General features: G+C 49.1%; 1 protein-coding gene across 1 annotated transcript in view; it reads right to left on the reverse strand.

The window, feature by feature from the left end:
- The window catches only part of LOC144502067 (hepatic leukemia factor-like), a 52097-nt gene extending 37236 nt beyond the window's left edge, over positions 1-14861 (reverse strand). The window contains exons 1-2 of the mRNA XM_078226074.1: positions 14852-14861; positions 13022-13369 (exon numbers count right to left, since the gene is read on the reverse strand). Of these exons, the coding sequence (XP_078082200.1) occupies positions 13022-13369; positions 14852-14861 (358 nt within the window). The remainder of the gene's footprint in view (positions 1-13021; positions 13370-14851) is intronic.
- Positions 14862-14877: the final 16 nt, after the last annotated feature.

Raw genomic sequence — 14877 nt, forward strand, 5'->3', positions numbered from 1 at the left:
CCGGGCCCAGCACAGGACCCGGACCCGGGCCCAGCACAGGACCCAGACCCGGACCCGGCACGGGACCCGGGCCCGGCACGGGACCCGGGCCCGGCACGGGACCCGGGCCCGGCACGGGACCCGGGCCCGGCACGGGACCCGGGCCCGGCACGGGACCCGGGCCCGGCACAGGACCCGGGCCCGGCACAGGACCCGGGCCCGGCACAGGACCCGGGCCCGGCACAGGACCCGGGCCCAGCACAGGACCCGGGCCCAGCACAGGACCCGGGCCCAGCACAGGACCCGGGCCCAGCACAGGACCCGGGCCCAGCACAGGACCCGGGCCCAGCACAGGACCCGGGCCCAGCACAGGACCCGGGCCCAGCACACTCCATTCCCAATTCAAAACATGAAAAACTAGAAAATTTGTCAAACATGACTCTCCTGGGAATCAGATACCTTTTGCCATTTTGAACGTTCATTTAGTGTTGCTCTATAACACCTGAAATCAAAGCCGTAAACATGAAGAACAGTTGTGGTGTGTTTCATTGCCTCACGCTGTGCCACGCCTCTGCAAGGCCCCCTTTCAGCTTTGTCCAACTGACGTCACAACACAAAGTAACCCTCCACGTCTCACAAGCACCAGACTAGGACATTGCCAACCAAACAGATCCCGAAGCCTCATCACATAATATTACAAAGGTCGTACAACACAGTAATGAACCAATCCACCCAACATCAGGGAGGCAATGGCCCAGTGGTATTATCGCTAGACTATTAATCCAGAAACTGCTCTGTGGATGTGGGTTCGAATCCCGCCACGGCAGATGGTGGAATTTGAATTCAATAAAATATATCTGGAATTAAGAATCTACTGATGGCCATGAAACCACTTTTGATTGTCGGAAAAACCCATCTGGTTCACTGTCTTTTAGAGAAGGAAATCTGCCGTCCTTACTTGGTCTGGCCTACATGTGACTCCAGAGCCACAGCAATGTGGTTGACTCTCAACTGCCCTCCAAGGGCAACTAGGGATGGGCAATAAATGCTGGTCAGCCAGCGACGCCCATGTCCCACGAACGATTAAAAAAAAGAAGCATATAATTGTGCTCATAGAATCCCTGCAGTGCAGAAGGAGGCCATTCGGCCCATCGAGTCTGCACCAACCATAATCCCACTCAGGTCCTATTCCCATAACCTTACTTATTTGCCCGACTAACCCCCTGACACTAGGGTTAATTTAGCATGGCCAGTCAACCTAACCCATCTTTGGAGTGAGAGATGAAACCGGAGCACCCGGAGGAAACCCACGCAGACATGGGGAGAGCGTGCAAACCCCCCGCAGACATGGGGAGAGCGTGCAAACCCCACGCAGACAAGGGGAGAGCGTGCAAACCCCACGCAGACATGGGGAGAGCGTGCAAACTCCACACAGACACTGGCCCAATCCGGGAATCGAACCTGGGCCCCGACTAACCCCCGGCTGTGAGGCAGCAGCGCTAACCACTGTGCCACCGAACCATGTTCCCCACCAGCCTGGTATCACCTTACTTCGCCTGATCCTATTTGCATACCCCCCGCTCGCTTGCTCCTTCAGGTAATTTACTCAGCTTTCCTGTTGCTGTTCAGCTCAGTCGCACTGGGAGTGAGTTCCATGTTCTAATCAGTCTCCAGGTTAGTAAGTTTCTGCTGAATTCTTTTTGGATTTGTTAGTAATTCTAACTTATATTTATGACCTCTGGTTTTCCCACACAAGCTGAAAACTGCTTCACATTCTTGCAGGCCTCTATCCGGTCATCCTTAGCCTTCTTTGTTCCAGACAAAGAGCCACAGCCTGTTCAGCCTTTACTGATATAACCTGTCAGACCTGCTATCATCTTTATCAGAGCCTCTGGATCCTTTCTGGAGACCGGAACTGCGCACAGTACTGCAAGTGTGGACTAATTAAGGTCCTACAACATAACAATATACCAACCCTACGCCTCTGGGAATGAACTGAGTTTTTTCACTGCACAGCCGGTTAACACACGCCGCTATTTTAACTGCATCTCGCCTGATCCCTCTGCTTCTCAACCCCATATAGACTCTCAGAAGTGTTTAGCCTCCATATTCCTGTGATGGAAATCACACTATTGAAATTAATGTCATTCGCAACTGGTTCACCAAGGCACGGTGGCACAGTGGTTCGCACTGCTGCCTCACAGCGCCAGGGACCTGGGTTCGATTCTCGGCTTGGGTCACTGTCTGTGTGGAGTCTGCATGTTCTCCCCGTGTCTGCGTGGGTTTCCTCCGGGTGCTCCGGTTTCCTCCCACGCTCCAATGATGTGCAAGTCCAGTGGATTGGCCATGCTAAATTGCCCCTTATGGTCAGGGGGAATTATTGGGGTAACTATGTGGGGTTATAGGGATAGGGCTCGGATGGGACTGTTGTTGGTGCAGGCTCGATGGGCTGAATGGCCTCCCTCTGCACTGTAGAGATTCTATTCATTCTGCTTTGGGGTAGGTGTATATTTAATGCACATTCCATGGCTAACCCTTCACATTCCCATCACGCTGACCCATCAGCACCTTCAGCCAGCTGCTACAGACTGTAAATTAAAGCCCATCGGATTGGGGGAAACGTAGTGAGGGGATAGAAAACTGGCCGGCAGACAGGAAACAAAGGGCAGGAATTAACAGATCTTTTTCCCCGAATGGCAGACAGTAACTAGTGGAGCACCACAGGTATCAGTGCTGGGACCCCAGTTAATCACAATACATATTCATGATTTAGATAAGGGAACTAAATGTAATATCTCCAAATTTACAGATGACACAAAGCTGGGTGGGAGGGTGAGCTGTGAGGAGGATGCAGAAACCCTTCAGTGTGATTTGGACAAGTTGAGAGAGTTGGCAAATGCATGGCAGATGCAGTATAATGTGGGTAAACGTGAGGTTATCCACTTCGGGCAGCAAAAACAGGAAGGCGGATTATCTGAATGGTTACAAGTTGAGAGGGGAGTGTGCAGCGGGACCTGGGTGTCCTTGTGCACCAGTCGCTGAAGATAAGCATGCAGGTGCAGCAGGCGGTAAAGAAGGCAAGTGGCATGTTGGCCTTCATTGCCAGGGGATTCGAGTACAGGAGCTGGGATGTGTTTCAACTATACAGGGCCTTGGTGAGGCTATATCTGGAATATTTTGTGCAGTTTTGATCTCCTTATCTGAGGAAGGATGTTCTTGCTATTTAGGGAGTGCAGCGAAGGTTTACCAGACTGATTCTTGAGATGATGGGACTGACGTTATGAGGAGTGATTGAGTTGGTTAGGATGCATTCGCTACAGTTTAGAAGAATGAGGGGAGGTCTCATGGAAACGTATAAAATTCTAACAGGACTAGACAGGGTAGATGCAGGGAGGATGTTCCCGATGGTGGGGGAGTCCAGAACTAGGGGTCACAGTCTGAGGATTCAGGATAGACCATTTAGGTTGGAGATGAGGAGACATTTCTTCACCCAGAGAGTGGTGAGCCTGTGGAATTCATTACCACAATGTAGTTGAGGCCAAAACATTACATGTTTTCAAGAAGCAATTAGATATAGCACTTGGGGCAAAGGGATCAAAGGTTATGGGGGAAAGGCGGGTTCAGGCTATTGAGTTGGACGATCAGCTGTGATCATAATGAATGGTTGAACAGGCTCGAAGGGCCGAACGGACTCCTCCTGCTTCTATGTTCTATGTTTCTACAGACTGTACATAAATATAACTTACAAATGCAAGTTGTTCTATATGTATCTGGTGCGTATCAGGTGTTCCTTTCCCTATTTCCTTTCTGTAATTCACCCACAGGGTAAATTTGGGCACTGGGTCCTCAGGGAGCCGGAGCCAGAGCCAGCTGCAGATACTGTGCAGTGGAAGGGAGGAAGCACTGGGCCAGAGGAGATGGTGATGTATTACTGCTTAATTACATCATTGATGACTGTGGTCTACTTGCTAACTGTCGATCTGTTGTGTTGATTTTATCAGTTAATTACAGATTTGTCTGACCTCTCTGAAACTCACTGCAAAAAGGAATCGCGAAACCAAGGATCCAATTTCAAAAACTGTCCCAATGACGAGACACAGAGAAATGGGCTCAGATGTGGCAACGTTTCCAGGAAACATATTCAAGAGAAAGTTGGTACTGGATCCTTCTCACTCTCTAAACCACCACCCCTCCCCGACTCTCTAACCCCTCCCCCGTCCCGACTCTCCAATCCGCACCCCCCCCCCCCCCGTCCCGACTCTCCAATCCGCCCCTCCCCCCCGTCCCAACTCTCCAATCCGTACCCCCCCATCCCGACTCTCCAATCCGCCCCCCCCCCATCCCAACTCTCCAATCCGCCCCCCCCCGTCCCGACTCTCCAATCCGCCCCCCCCGTCCCGACTCTCCAATCCGTACCCCCCCATCCCGACTCTCCAATCCGCCCCCCACTCCCGACTCTCCAATCCCCCCCCCGACGACTCTCTAATCCCCCTCCCCCGACTCTCTAACCACCCCCCCATTATCCCAACCCCTATTGTTGATTTTGTCAACTTTATGATGATGCTTCTGGACCTTTCCTCAAGCTTTATCTATAAAAGTTTCTTCTAAATCAAACAGGAAATTGAGGAGAACCTTCTTTACCAAACGAGTGGTGAGACTGTGGAACTTGCTACCGCACTGTAGTTGAGGCAAATCGCAGAGAAGCTGGATAAATACCCGAGGTGGAAAGGAATGATTTGGAAGAAGGAACTGAATGTATTATCTCCAGATTTGCAGATGACACAAAGTTGAGTGGGAGGGTGAGCTGTGAGGAGGATGCAGAGATGCTTCAGTGTGATTGGGACAGGCTGAGTGTGTGGGCATAAGCAGTATAATGTGGATAAATTTGAAGTTATCCATTCTGGTAGCAATAATAGGAAGACAGATTATTATTTGAATGAGTGTAATGTGAGAGAGGTGGATACTCAACGAGACCTTGGTGTCCTCGTGCATCAGTCGCTGAAAGTAATTGCATAGGTACAGCAGGCAGTAAAGAAGGCAAATGGTATGTTGGTCTTCATAGCGAGAGGATTTGAGTATAGGGATAGGGATGTTTTGCTGCAATTGTACAGGGGCTTGGTGTGGACACATCTGGAGTATTGTGTGCAGTTTGGTGTCCTTATCTGAGGAAGGATGTTCTTGCTATAGAGGGAGGACAACAAAGGTTTACCAGGTCTGTCATATGAGGAGAGACTAAGTTTGTTATCATTATATTCACTGGAGTTTAGAAGAGTGAGAGGGGATCTCATAGAAACTTATAAAATTCTAACAGGAGGTTAGACAGGGTAGATTCAGAAAGAATGTTCCCAATGGTGGGGGAGTCCAGAACTAGGGGTCATAGTTTGAGGATAAGGGGTAAACATTTGGAACTGAAGTGAGGAGAAATTTCTTCACCCAGAGGGTGGTGAATGTGTGGAATTCACTCCCACAGAAAGTAGCTGAGGCCATAAAATTGTCTGATTTCAAGAAGAAATTAGATATTGCTCTTGGGGCTAAAGGGATCGAGGGATAATGGGGGGGAAGGGGGGGGGATCAGGATATTGAATTTGATGATCAGTCAGGATCAAAATGAATGGAGGAGCAGGCTCGAAGGGCCGATTGGCCTCCTCCTGTTCCTAGTTTCTATGAATAGACGATATTGTGTTAGTGGGTGATGAACAGGAGCGGCCAGTGATTGTAGTCCACACAGGAATCAGCGACATGGCACGGAGAGAGATTCTGCTGAGGAATTATGAGCAGCTCGGGGCTAAATTAAAAAGCAGAATCTGAGGAGTGGTTCAAAGACTAGTGTTTTAAACTTAAATAAGGGCAATTACAGGGGCATGAAGGCAGAGCTGCCTAAAGTGAACAGGGAAATGACATTAAGTGATAGGTCAGTAGAGATGCAGCATTTGAGGAAATATTTCAGAATAATCAGAAAAGATACATTCCAGTCAAAAAGAGAGACTCTAAGGGAAGGACACATCATCTAACTAAAGTTAAAGATGGTGTAAGTGTACGATTCTGCAAAGGTGAATACTTTCCCTGTCCAATGTACAAGGTGGCACGGTGGCACAATGCTTGGCACTGCTGCCTCACAGCGCCAGGGACCGGGGTTCAATTCCGGCTTCGGGTCACTGTCCGTGCAGAGTTTGCACGTTCTTCCCGTGTCTGCGTGGGTTTCCTCCGGGTGCTCCGGTTTCCTCCCACAGTCCAAAGATGAGCGGGTTAGGTTGATTGGCCGTGCTAAATTGACCCTTGGTGTCAGGGGGATTAGCGGAATAAATGTATAGGGCTATGGGGATAGGGGCTGGGTGGGATTGTGGTCAGTACAGACTCGATGGGCCAAATGGCCTCCTTCTGCACTGCAGGGTTTCTATGTGTGGCAGGTCATACAAGATTGGACAAAATATAAAGAACAACAAAAAAATGACCAAAGGATTAATGAGGGAGAAAGAGAGCCAGAGAAATATCAAAAATAGCAAGTGTTTCTACAGCTAACACGAGTGTCGTTCCGCTAGTCTAGAGAGAAAATAGGGAATTAATAATGGAAAAGGACTAAATAGCAGATGAATTGAACAGATATTTTGGGCAGGGTTTTCCGACCACGCTCGCCCCAAGACCAGGAAATCCCACCCAAGGCCAATGGACCTTTGCATGGTCCGTGTCCTACCCACTATGGTTCGCATGGCAGACAAAATGGGAAAATTCCGCCTTTTGTGTCCGTTTTCACTGTAGAGAATATAAATAACACCCCAGAAATAACTGCCAGTCAGGGGCGAGAGGGAGGGAGCTTAAAACAATGACAATCCCCAGGGAAGCAGTACCAAGAAAAGTATTACAAATAAAAGCTGACAAGTCCCCAGGTCCCGATGGAATCATCCTCGGGTGTTAGAGGAAGTGGCTGCTGAGATCGCGGATGTATTTGTTTTAATTTTCTGAAATTCCCTAGAATCTGGAAAGGTCCCAACCGACTGGAATAGCGAATGCGACTCCTCTATTTGGGAGCCAGTAAACAGGAAACCGCAGGCCAGTCAGCTTAGCACCTGCTGTGTGGGGATTGCTGGGATCTGTTATTGAGGCTGTTAGAGTGGGCACTGAGGAAATCTCAACGCAATCAAGCAGAGTTGACGCGTTTTTGAGAAAGAGAAATCATGTTTAACTGATTCATTAGAGTTCTTTAAGGAAGTGATGTGAATAAAGGGGAATTTATGGATATACTGTACTTAGATTTCCAGAAGGCATTTCACAAGGCGCCACAGCAAAGGCTGCAATAGAAGATAAGAGCACATGGTGTATGGGAAATATATTAGCATGGATAAAGGATTGGTTAACTAACAGGAAACAGAGAGTAGGGATAAATGGGTCTTTTTTTCAGGTTGGCGAGCTGTAACGATGGGGTGCCACAGGGGTCAGTGCAGGAACCACAACTATTTACAATCTATATCAATGACTAGGCTGAAGGAACCAAACGTATGTTTGCTAAATTTGCTGGTGACACAACGATAGGTAGGAAACTAAGTTGTGGGGAGGATATAAGGAGTCTGCAAAGGGACAGAGATGGGTTAAGAGCATGGGCAAAGATTTAGCAGGTGGGGTATAATGTGGGGAAATGTGAACGTGTTCATTGAACAGGAAGAATAGAAAAGTGGCACGGAGAGACTGCAGAACTCAAGTGCAGAGGGATCTGGGTGTCCTGGTGCATTAATCAGGGGACGTTAGCATTCGAGTATTGCAAGTGATGAGGAATGAAATGGAATGTTGCTGTTTATTACAAGCGGAATGGAATACATATGTTAAAGAAGCTTTGCTATAGTTGTACAGGGTGTTGTGCCTGTGCCAATTGTGGTGCCCTAACAAAAAACCTGCCCTTACTCGGTCCATATCCCTCTATTCCCTCCCTATTCATCTACCCATCCAGATGCCTCTTAAATGTTGCTAATGTACCTGCTTCCACCAGCTCCTCTGGCAGCACGTTCTAGGCACCCACCAGTCTGAAAAACTTCCCCCGCACATCTCCCTTAAACTTTCCCCCTCTCACCTTGAACCTGTGCCCCCTTGTAATTGACACTTCCACCCTGGGAAAAAGCCTCTGACTATCCACCCTGTCTGTGCCTCTCATAATTTTGTAGACTTTTATCAGGTCTCCCCTCAGCCTCCATCTTTCCAGTGAAAACAATCCTAGTTTATTCAACCTCTCCTCATAGCCAACACCCTCGAGACCAGGCAACATCCTGGTGAACCTCTGCACTCTCTCCAAAGCTTCCACATCCTTCTGGTAGTGTGGTGACCAGAACTACACGCAATACCCCAAATGTGGCCTAATCAAACAGTTTTATGTAGCTGCAACGTGATTTCCCAACTCTTGTACTCAATGCCCCGGTTGAAGAAGGCAAGCATGCCATATGCCTTCTTAATCGCCTTGGCCACTTGAGTTGTCACTTTTCGGGAACAGTGGACCCGCATGCCCAGATCCCTCTGTATGTTAAGGGTATCTTAAAGATTCTGCCATTTACAGTATAATTCACACCTACATTTGATACTTCAAAATGCATCACCTCACAATTGCCCGGATTAAACTCCATCTGCCATTTCTGTGCTCAAGTCTCCAATCTATCTTTATCCTGTTGTATCCCCTGACAATCCCCGGCACTATCAGCAACTCCACCAATCTTCGCGTCATTCGCAAACTTACTGATCAGACCACCCACATTTTCCTCCAGATCATTTATATATACCACAAACAACAGAGGTCCCAGCACAGATCCCCGCGGAACACCACCAGCTACAGATCTCCATTCTGAAAAACACCCTTCCACTGCTACTCTGTCTTCTATAACCAAGCCGGTTCTGTATCCATCTAGCCAGCCTACCCCAAATCCCATGTGATTTTAGTTTTTGTACCAGTCTACCATGTGGGACCTAGTCAAACGCCTCACTAAAGTCCATATAAACTACATCCACAGCCCTTCCCTCATCAATTTTCTTTGGCACTTCTTCAAAAAACTCAGTCAAGTTGGTGTGACATGATCTTACTGTAAAAAGCCATGCTGCCCGTCACTAACTAGTCCAGTTTCCTCCAAAAGCTTCCCCACCACTGATGTCAGGCTCACCGGTCTATAATTTCCTGGATTATCCCTGCTTCCTTTCCTAAACAAGGCAACAACATTGGCTATTCTCCAATCCTCTGGAACCTCGCCTGTGGTCAAACAGGATGTGAAGATATCTGTTAAAGCCCCAGCTATTTCTCCCCTTGCCTCCCGCAGTAACCTGGGATCGATCCCATCCAGCCCTGGGGACTTGTCTATCTTAATGCAATTTAGGATACTCAACACTTCCTCCTTTGATATATTGACGTTCTCTAGAGCGTTCACACATCTATCCCTGACCTCAACAGCCATCATGTCCTTCTCCTTGGTGAATACTGATACAAAGTACTCATTAAGGATTTCACCCACTTCCTGTGGTTCCACGCATAACTGCAATCCATTTGTCCTTGAACGGACCTACTCTTTCTCTTGCTATCCTCTTGCTCCTAATAAATGCATAAAAAGCCTTGGGATTCTCCTTGATCCTGTTTGCTGAAGCCATGACCCCCTTTAGCCCTCCTAATCCTGCGTTTAATTTCCTTCCTACTTTCACTGTACCCCTCAACAGCTGTGTCAGTTTTTAGTTGCCTCGACCTATTGTAGCTTCCTTTTTCCTTCTGACTAAGTCTACAATTTCCTTTGTCATCCATGGTTCCTGAATCCTACCATTTCTATCCTTCATTTTTGCGGGATCATGTCTGTCCTGCACTTCAATCAACTGGCCTTTAAAAGCCTCCCACATGTCAGAGGTGGATTTGCCCTCAAATATCCGCTCCCAATCCACATTCCCCAGTTCCTGTCTAATTAGGATGTAATTGGCCCTCGTCCAATTAAACACCCTCACCCGAGGGCCACTCTTGTCCTTATCCATGACCACCCGATATCTTATGGAATTATGGTCACTCAGCCCAAAATACTCCCCCACTGAAACATCGATCACCTGGCCTAGCTCATTCCCCAATACCAAGTCTCGTGTGGCTCCCTCCCTGGTTGGATTGTCAATATACTGTATCACAAAGCCCCCCCTGGACACATCTAACAAATTGCTCTCTGTCCGAGCCCCTGGTTGTAATATGGGGGAAGTTAAAGTCACCCATTACAACTACCCTGCTTTTTGCACACCTTTCCTGTATCTGACTACACAACTGCTCCTCTGTCTCCTGCGGGCTGTTGGGAGGTCTATAGTGCACTCCCAACATTGTGATTTCACCCTTCTTATTCCTGAGCTCCACTCATAATGCCTCACTACAGGATCCCTCCAATACTGTGCAGAGTTTTGTTTCAAGAAAGTTTATGAACATGGTAGAAGCTGTTCAGGAAGGGTTTACTGGACTGATACCCAAGATGAGGGGTTGTCCTATGAGGAAAGGTTGGGCCTGTATCCCTTGGAGTTTAGAAGAATGAAGTGTGATCTTATTGAGACAAACAAGATCCCAAGGGAACTTAACAGGGTGAAATGCGGAATGTTTCTCCTTGTGGGAGAGACTAGAACGAGGGGACACAATTTAAAAATAAGGGGTTTCTCATTTAAGACAGATGAGGAATTAATTTCTCTCAAGAGGGTTGTGAATCTTTGAAACTCTCTTCCCCAGAGAGTGGGAAGGTGAGTGAATATTTTTAAGGTAAATATAGATTGACTTATTTGTTAGAATTGAAGGTTTTCGGAGTGGGTGGATGTGGGGTTGAGGTTATAATCAGCTCAACCACGATCTTACTGACTGGAGGAACAGGCTCGAGGGGCTGAATGGCCCACTCCTGCTCTGAATTCATCGTAGAACCCCTACAGTACAGAAGGAGGCCATTCGACCCATCAAGTCTGTACCGACCACAATCCCACCCAGGCCCTATTCCCGTAACCCCACATATTTACCCTGCTAATCCCCCTGATACTTGGGTGAATTTAGCGTGGCCAATCAACCTAACCCGGTTGGACTGTGGGAGGAAACTGGAGCACCCGGAGGAAACCCCACGCAGACACAGGGAGAAAGTGCAAACTCCACACAGAGTGTGACCCGAGGCCGGAATTGAACCCGGGTCCCTGGTGCTGTGAGGCAGCAGTGCTAACCACTGTATGTGCTTTATGACCTCAATCACCTAGAAGGATAAGGGCAGCAGATACCTGGGAGCACCACCACCTGCAAGACCACCTCCAAGTCACTCACCATCCTGACTTGGAAATATATCGGCTATTCCTTCACTGTCGCTGGGTCAAAATCCTGGAACTCCCTCCCTAACAGCGCCATGGGTACACTGGTCTCGCCAATGATACCCACATCCCGTGAAGAATTAGTAAATAAATAAAAATACTATGTAATTCGAGGGTGAATTCACATTGCACACAGAGTAGAACAACAAGGGGAGGTCAACATCAGTTACAGTAAGCAGAATGAACAAGAACCCCACACTCTCGGCCTGTTTCACTGCCATGTTAGTGCTGCAGGCCTCCTGATGGGCAGATAAGCAGAGCCCAAACACACGGCTGCAGAAACCTCTGTGGGAAGCAGGGGGGAGCTGTTCCTGTTCACACAGCTCCTCAGACTCAGAGGAAGCTTTCGCTGCAGCGAGAGCCCAGCTTCAGCAGAGAAATGGGGCAGGAAATTATTATCCTGCATAAATACAACCAATAACTCCACAGGGGTGTCGCGTTGTAAAGCAATCCCAAAGCAAACATTCACAATGTGGGGTGTGTCATTGCCGAAGATCCAGTCTGAAATTTGCAAAGGGAATGCCTGCCCCCCCAGTCGCTGCGAGTACCGGAATGGGGCAAAGCAATTCGCTCCTGGCTGGGAACACAAGGGTTGTATTTCTTAGCCCGCACTCTACGTAAACAACCAGTTTATCTCAGTCCAGCAGCACAGCCGGAATGGTGAGAGCGGTGTGTGTCAGGCATCGCAGAATCACACACAATATTACAGTGCAGAAGAGGCCCTTCAGCCCATCGAATCTGCACCGACGCATGAAAGGCCCTGACCTGCCCACCTAATCCCACTTGCCAGCACTTGGCCCATAGCCCTGAATGTTATGACGCGCCAAGTGCTCATCCAGGTACTTTTTAAAGGATGTGAGACAACCCGCCTCCACCACCCTCCCAGGCAGCGCATTCCAGACCCTCACCACCCTCTGGGTAAAAAGGTTTCCCCCCCCCAAATCCCCCCTAAACCTCCCACCCCTCACTTTTAACTTGTGTCCCCTCGTAACTGACCCTTCAACTAAGGGGAACAGCTATCCACCCTGTCCATGTCCCTCAATCTTGAACACCTCAATCAGGTCGCCCCTCAGTCTTCTCTGCTCCAATGAAAACAACCCAAGCCTATCCAACCTCTCTTCATAACTGAAATGTTCCATCCCAGGCAGCATCCTGGTGAATCTCCTCTGCACCCCCTCCAGTGCAATCACATCCTTCCTATAATGTGGTGACCAGAACTGTACACAGTGCTCCAGCTGTAGCCTCACCAAAGTTCTATACAACTCCATCGTGACCTCTCTGCTTTTGTAATCGATATCCCGATTGATAAAGGCGAGTGTGCTCTCACTTGAGTCCGCAGGTGGTGGGTCACCCCAGAGACTGGAGCATATAACCTAAATTCCACCACGGAGGGAGTGCTGCACTACTGGAGGTGCTGTCTCTCAAACACAATATTAAACCCTGCCTGCACTCTTCGGGGACTGAAACAACCCCAGTAATAATTATTGTACAGGGCCAATATTCATCCCTTAATCAACCTCATTGAAAACAGATTACCTGCTGATTATCATATTGTTGTTTGTGGGATCTTGCTGTCTTTCACACATTTCAACGTCACTACACTTGTACACGTACATCATTGGCTGTAAGGTGCTTTGGGATACGCTGAGGTTATAGCAATAAGCCTGTCTGTTACATTTGATCAGATTAAGTGCTGCTGGGGGAGGACAGTGAAGGTTCGGGGAATTACCTGCTCGGACGGGGCTCTGAAGGAGATTCTGAGGACTGAGGCTCAGGTGCACCGAGGTGCTTGCCTTGCTGAGGTCCATGGGTGGCCCTTGGGAGATGGCAGGCTGCTGTAGGGGTGGGTGCTGGCTGGGCTCCTGCTGCTGCTGCTGCTGCTGCTGCTGGGAGGGACTGGGTGGGATTCCATTCTCGGACAGGAACTCCTCCAGGTCCATGTACTCCAGCTGAAAAGTGTCCCCGTCGTAAGGCAGCGTCTTGTCCCACAGCGTGGGTCCCAGAAAAGCCAACTGTGGGACTGTGCTTCCGGCTGCTTCATCCTCCAACTGCTTTTCCTTCTCGTCTTTATTGAAACCTTCAAAAGGTGAAAAATTGGAATCTTAGAAAACGCGAGTTAAAGATAATAAAGTTCACATTTCTTACTGTGATCTCCACCTACCCCCCCTCACCTCCCTCCCATAGCACTGCCCCACCCACTGAGGGACGGTGCCCTCCAAACATTGGATCACAGAATGGTTACCGCACAGCAGGCCATTTAGCCCATCGGGTCTGTGCTGGTTCCATTCCAACCCTTTTCCTCAGAGCCCAACAGTAACTGATCCCAATTCTCCTTTGAAAGCCATGATTAAACCTGCCCCCAGCACACTCTCAGGGAGCACATTTCAAATCAACATAGAAGGTAGGAGCACAAGGAGGCCATTCAGCCCGTCAAGCCTGCTCCGCCATTCATTACGATCATGGCTGATCGTCCAACTGATCTTGCTTTCTCCCCATAACCTTTGATCCCTTTTGCCCAAGTGCTATATCCAGCCGCCTCTTGAATACATTCTGTTGCCTCTTTGCCCTTTCACCAAAAGCGGTGCCCTCTGATTCTCGATCCATCCACCAATGGGAGCAGTTTCTCCCCATCTACCCTGCCCCAAACCCTACCAATTTTGGACAACTCGCCTCTCAACCTTCTCTTCCCCAAGGAGAAACGTTCCAGCTTTTCCAATCTATCCACGTTGCTGGAGTTCCTCATCCCTGGAAGCATCCTGGTCAATCCTTACTGCACCCTCTCTGTCTTCACATCTTCCCAAAGTCCAATGCCCAGACCCGGACGCGATACTCAGTTTGAGGCTGCACCAAATATTTATCCGAACACGAGGCCCCAAAAACACGGGAATTCCGACAGGCTCTGTGACAGCTCAGGCATTTACAGTTTGTGTAAAGTCTCCCGATGTGTTCCACGGTTCACTTCACAGCTCCTGCATAAATAACCATGGAACGGTGAGAGTCCCTTTAAATAGCGCTCAAAACTGATACCAACGCTGTGTTTGTTCTCAAACAGCCGCTCCCTGTGGGAGGGGGTTTTACTCGGAGCGTTGGCCACCAGAATGCTTCGTAGTTTCTTCAATCGGCGCGAGCCGGCATTGTAGAAATCAGCTGTTTCTGGGCCTGGTTTCTGACACCGGCTTCAACTCCTTTACCAAGATGGCGCCTGTCACTAAACGCCCTCAACACCGCCAAACACCTGCACACGCTACACACGTGCCCAGTCAGCATTCTAACACAGACTGGGGATTTGATCAACACGGAAAACATTCAATGAAAATCATTTCAGTGAATCGCAGAGTCACAGCATCACAACCAGATCCCAACACGTTCTAGACCACACACTGCAATAACACGCTATGGTTCTCCAATAGGGACGCACACACTGCCCCGTACCCCCCACCCTGCCCTACACCCCACCCCCCCCCGGCCCCCTCCGCTCTGCCCCGCACTCACATCCCCAGCACAGCCCCGACCCTCCATAGCTCACCCCCCCCATTCCCCTAAAGGCCTGTTTTCTCACCTGCCACCATCACTCTTTCCCCGCCC

Source organism: Mustelus asterias, chromosome 12, assembly GCF_964213995.1.
Source record: "Mustelus asterias chromosome 12, sMusAst1.hap1.1, whole genome shotgun sequence".
Taxonomy (NCBI): Eukaryota; Metazoa; Chordata; class Chondrichthyes; order Carcharhiniformes; family Triakidae; genus Mustelus; species Mustelus asterias.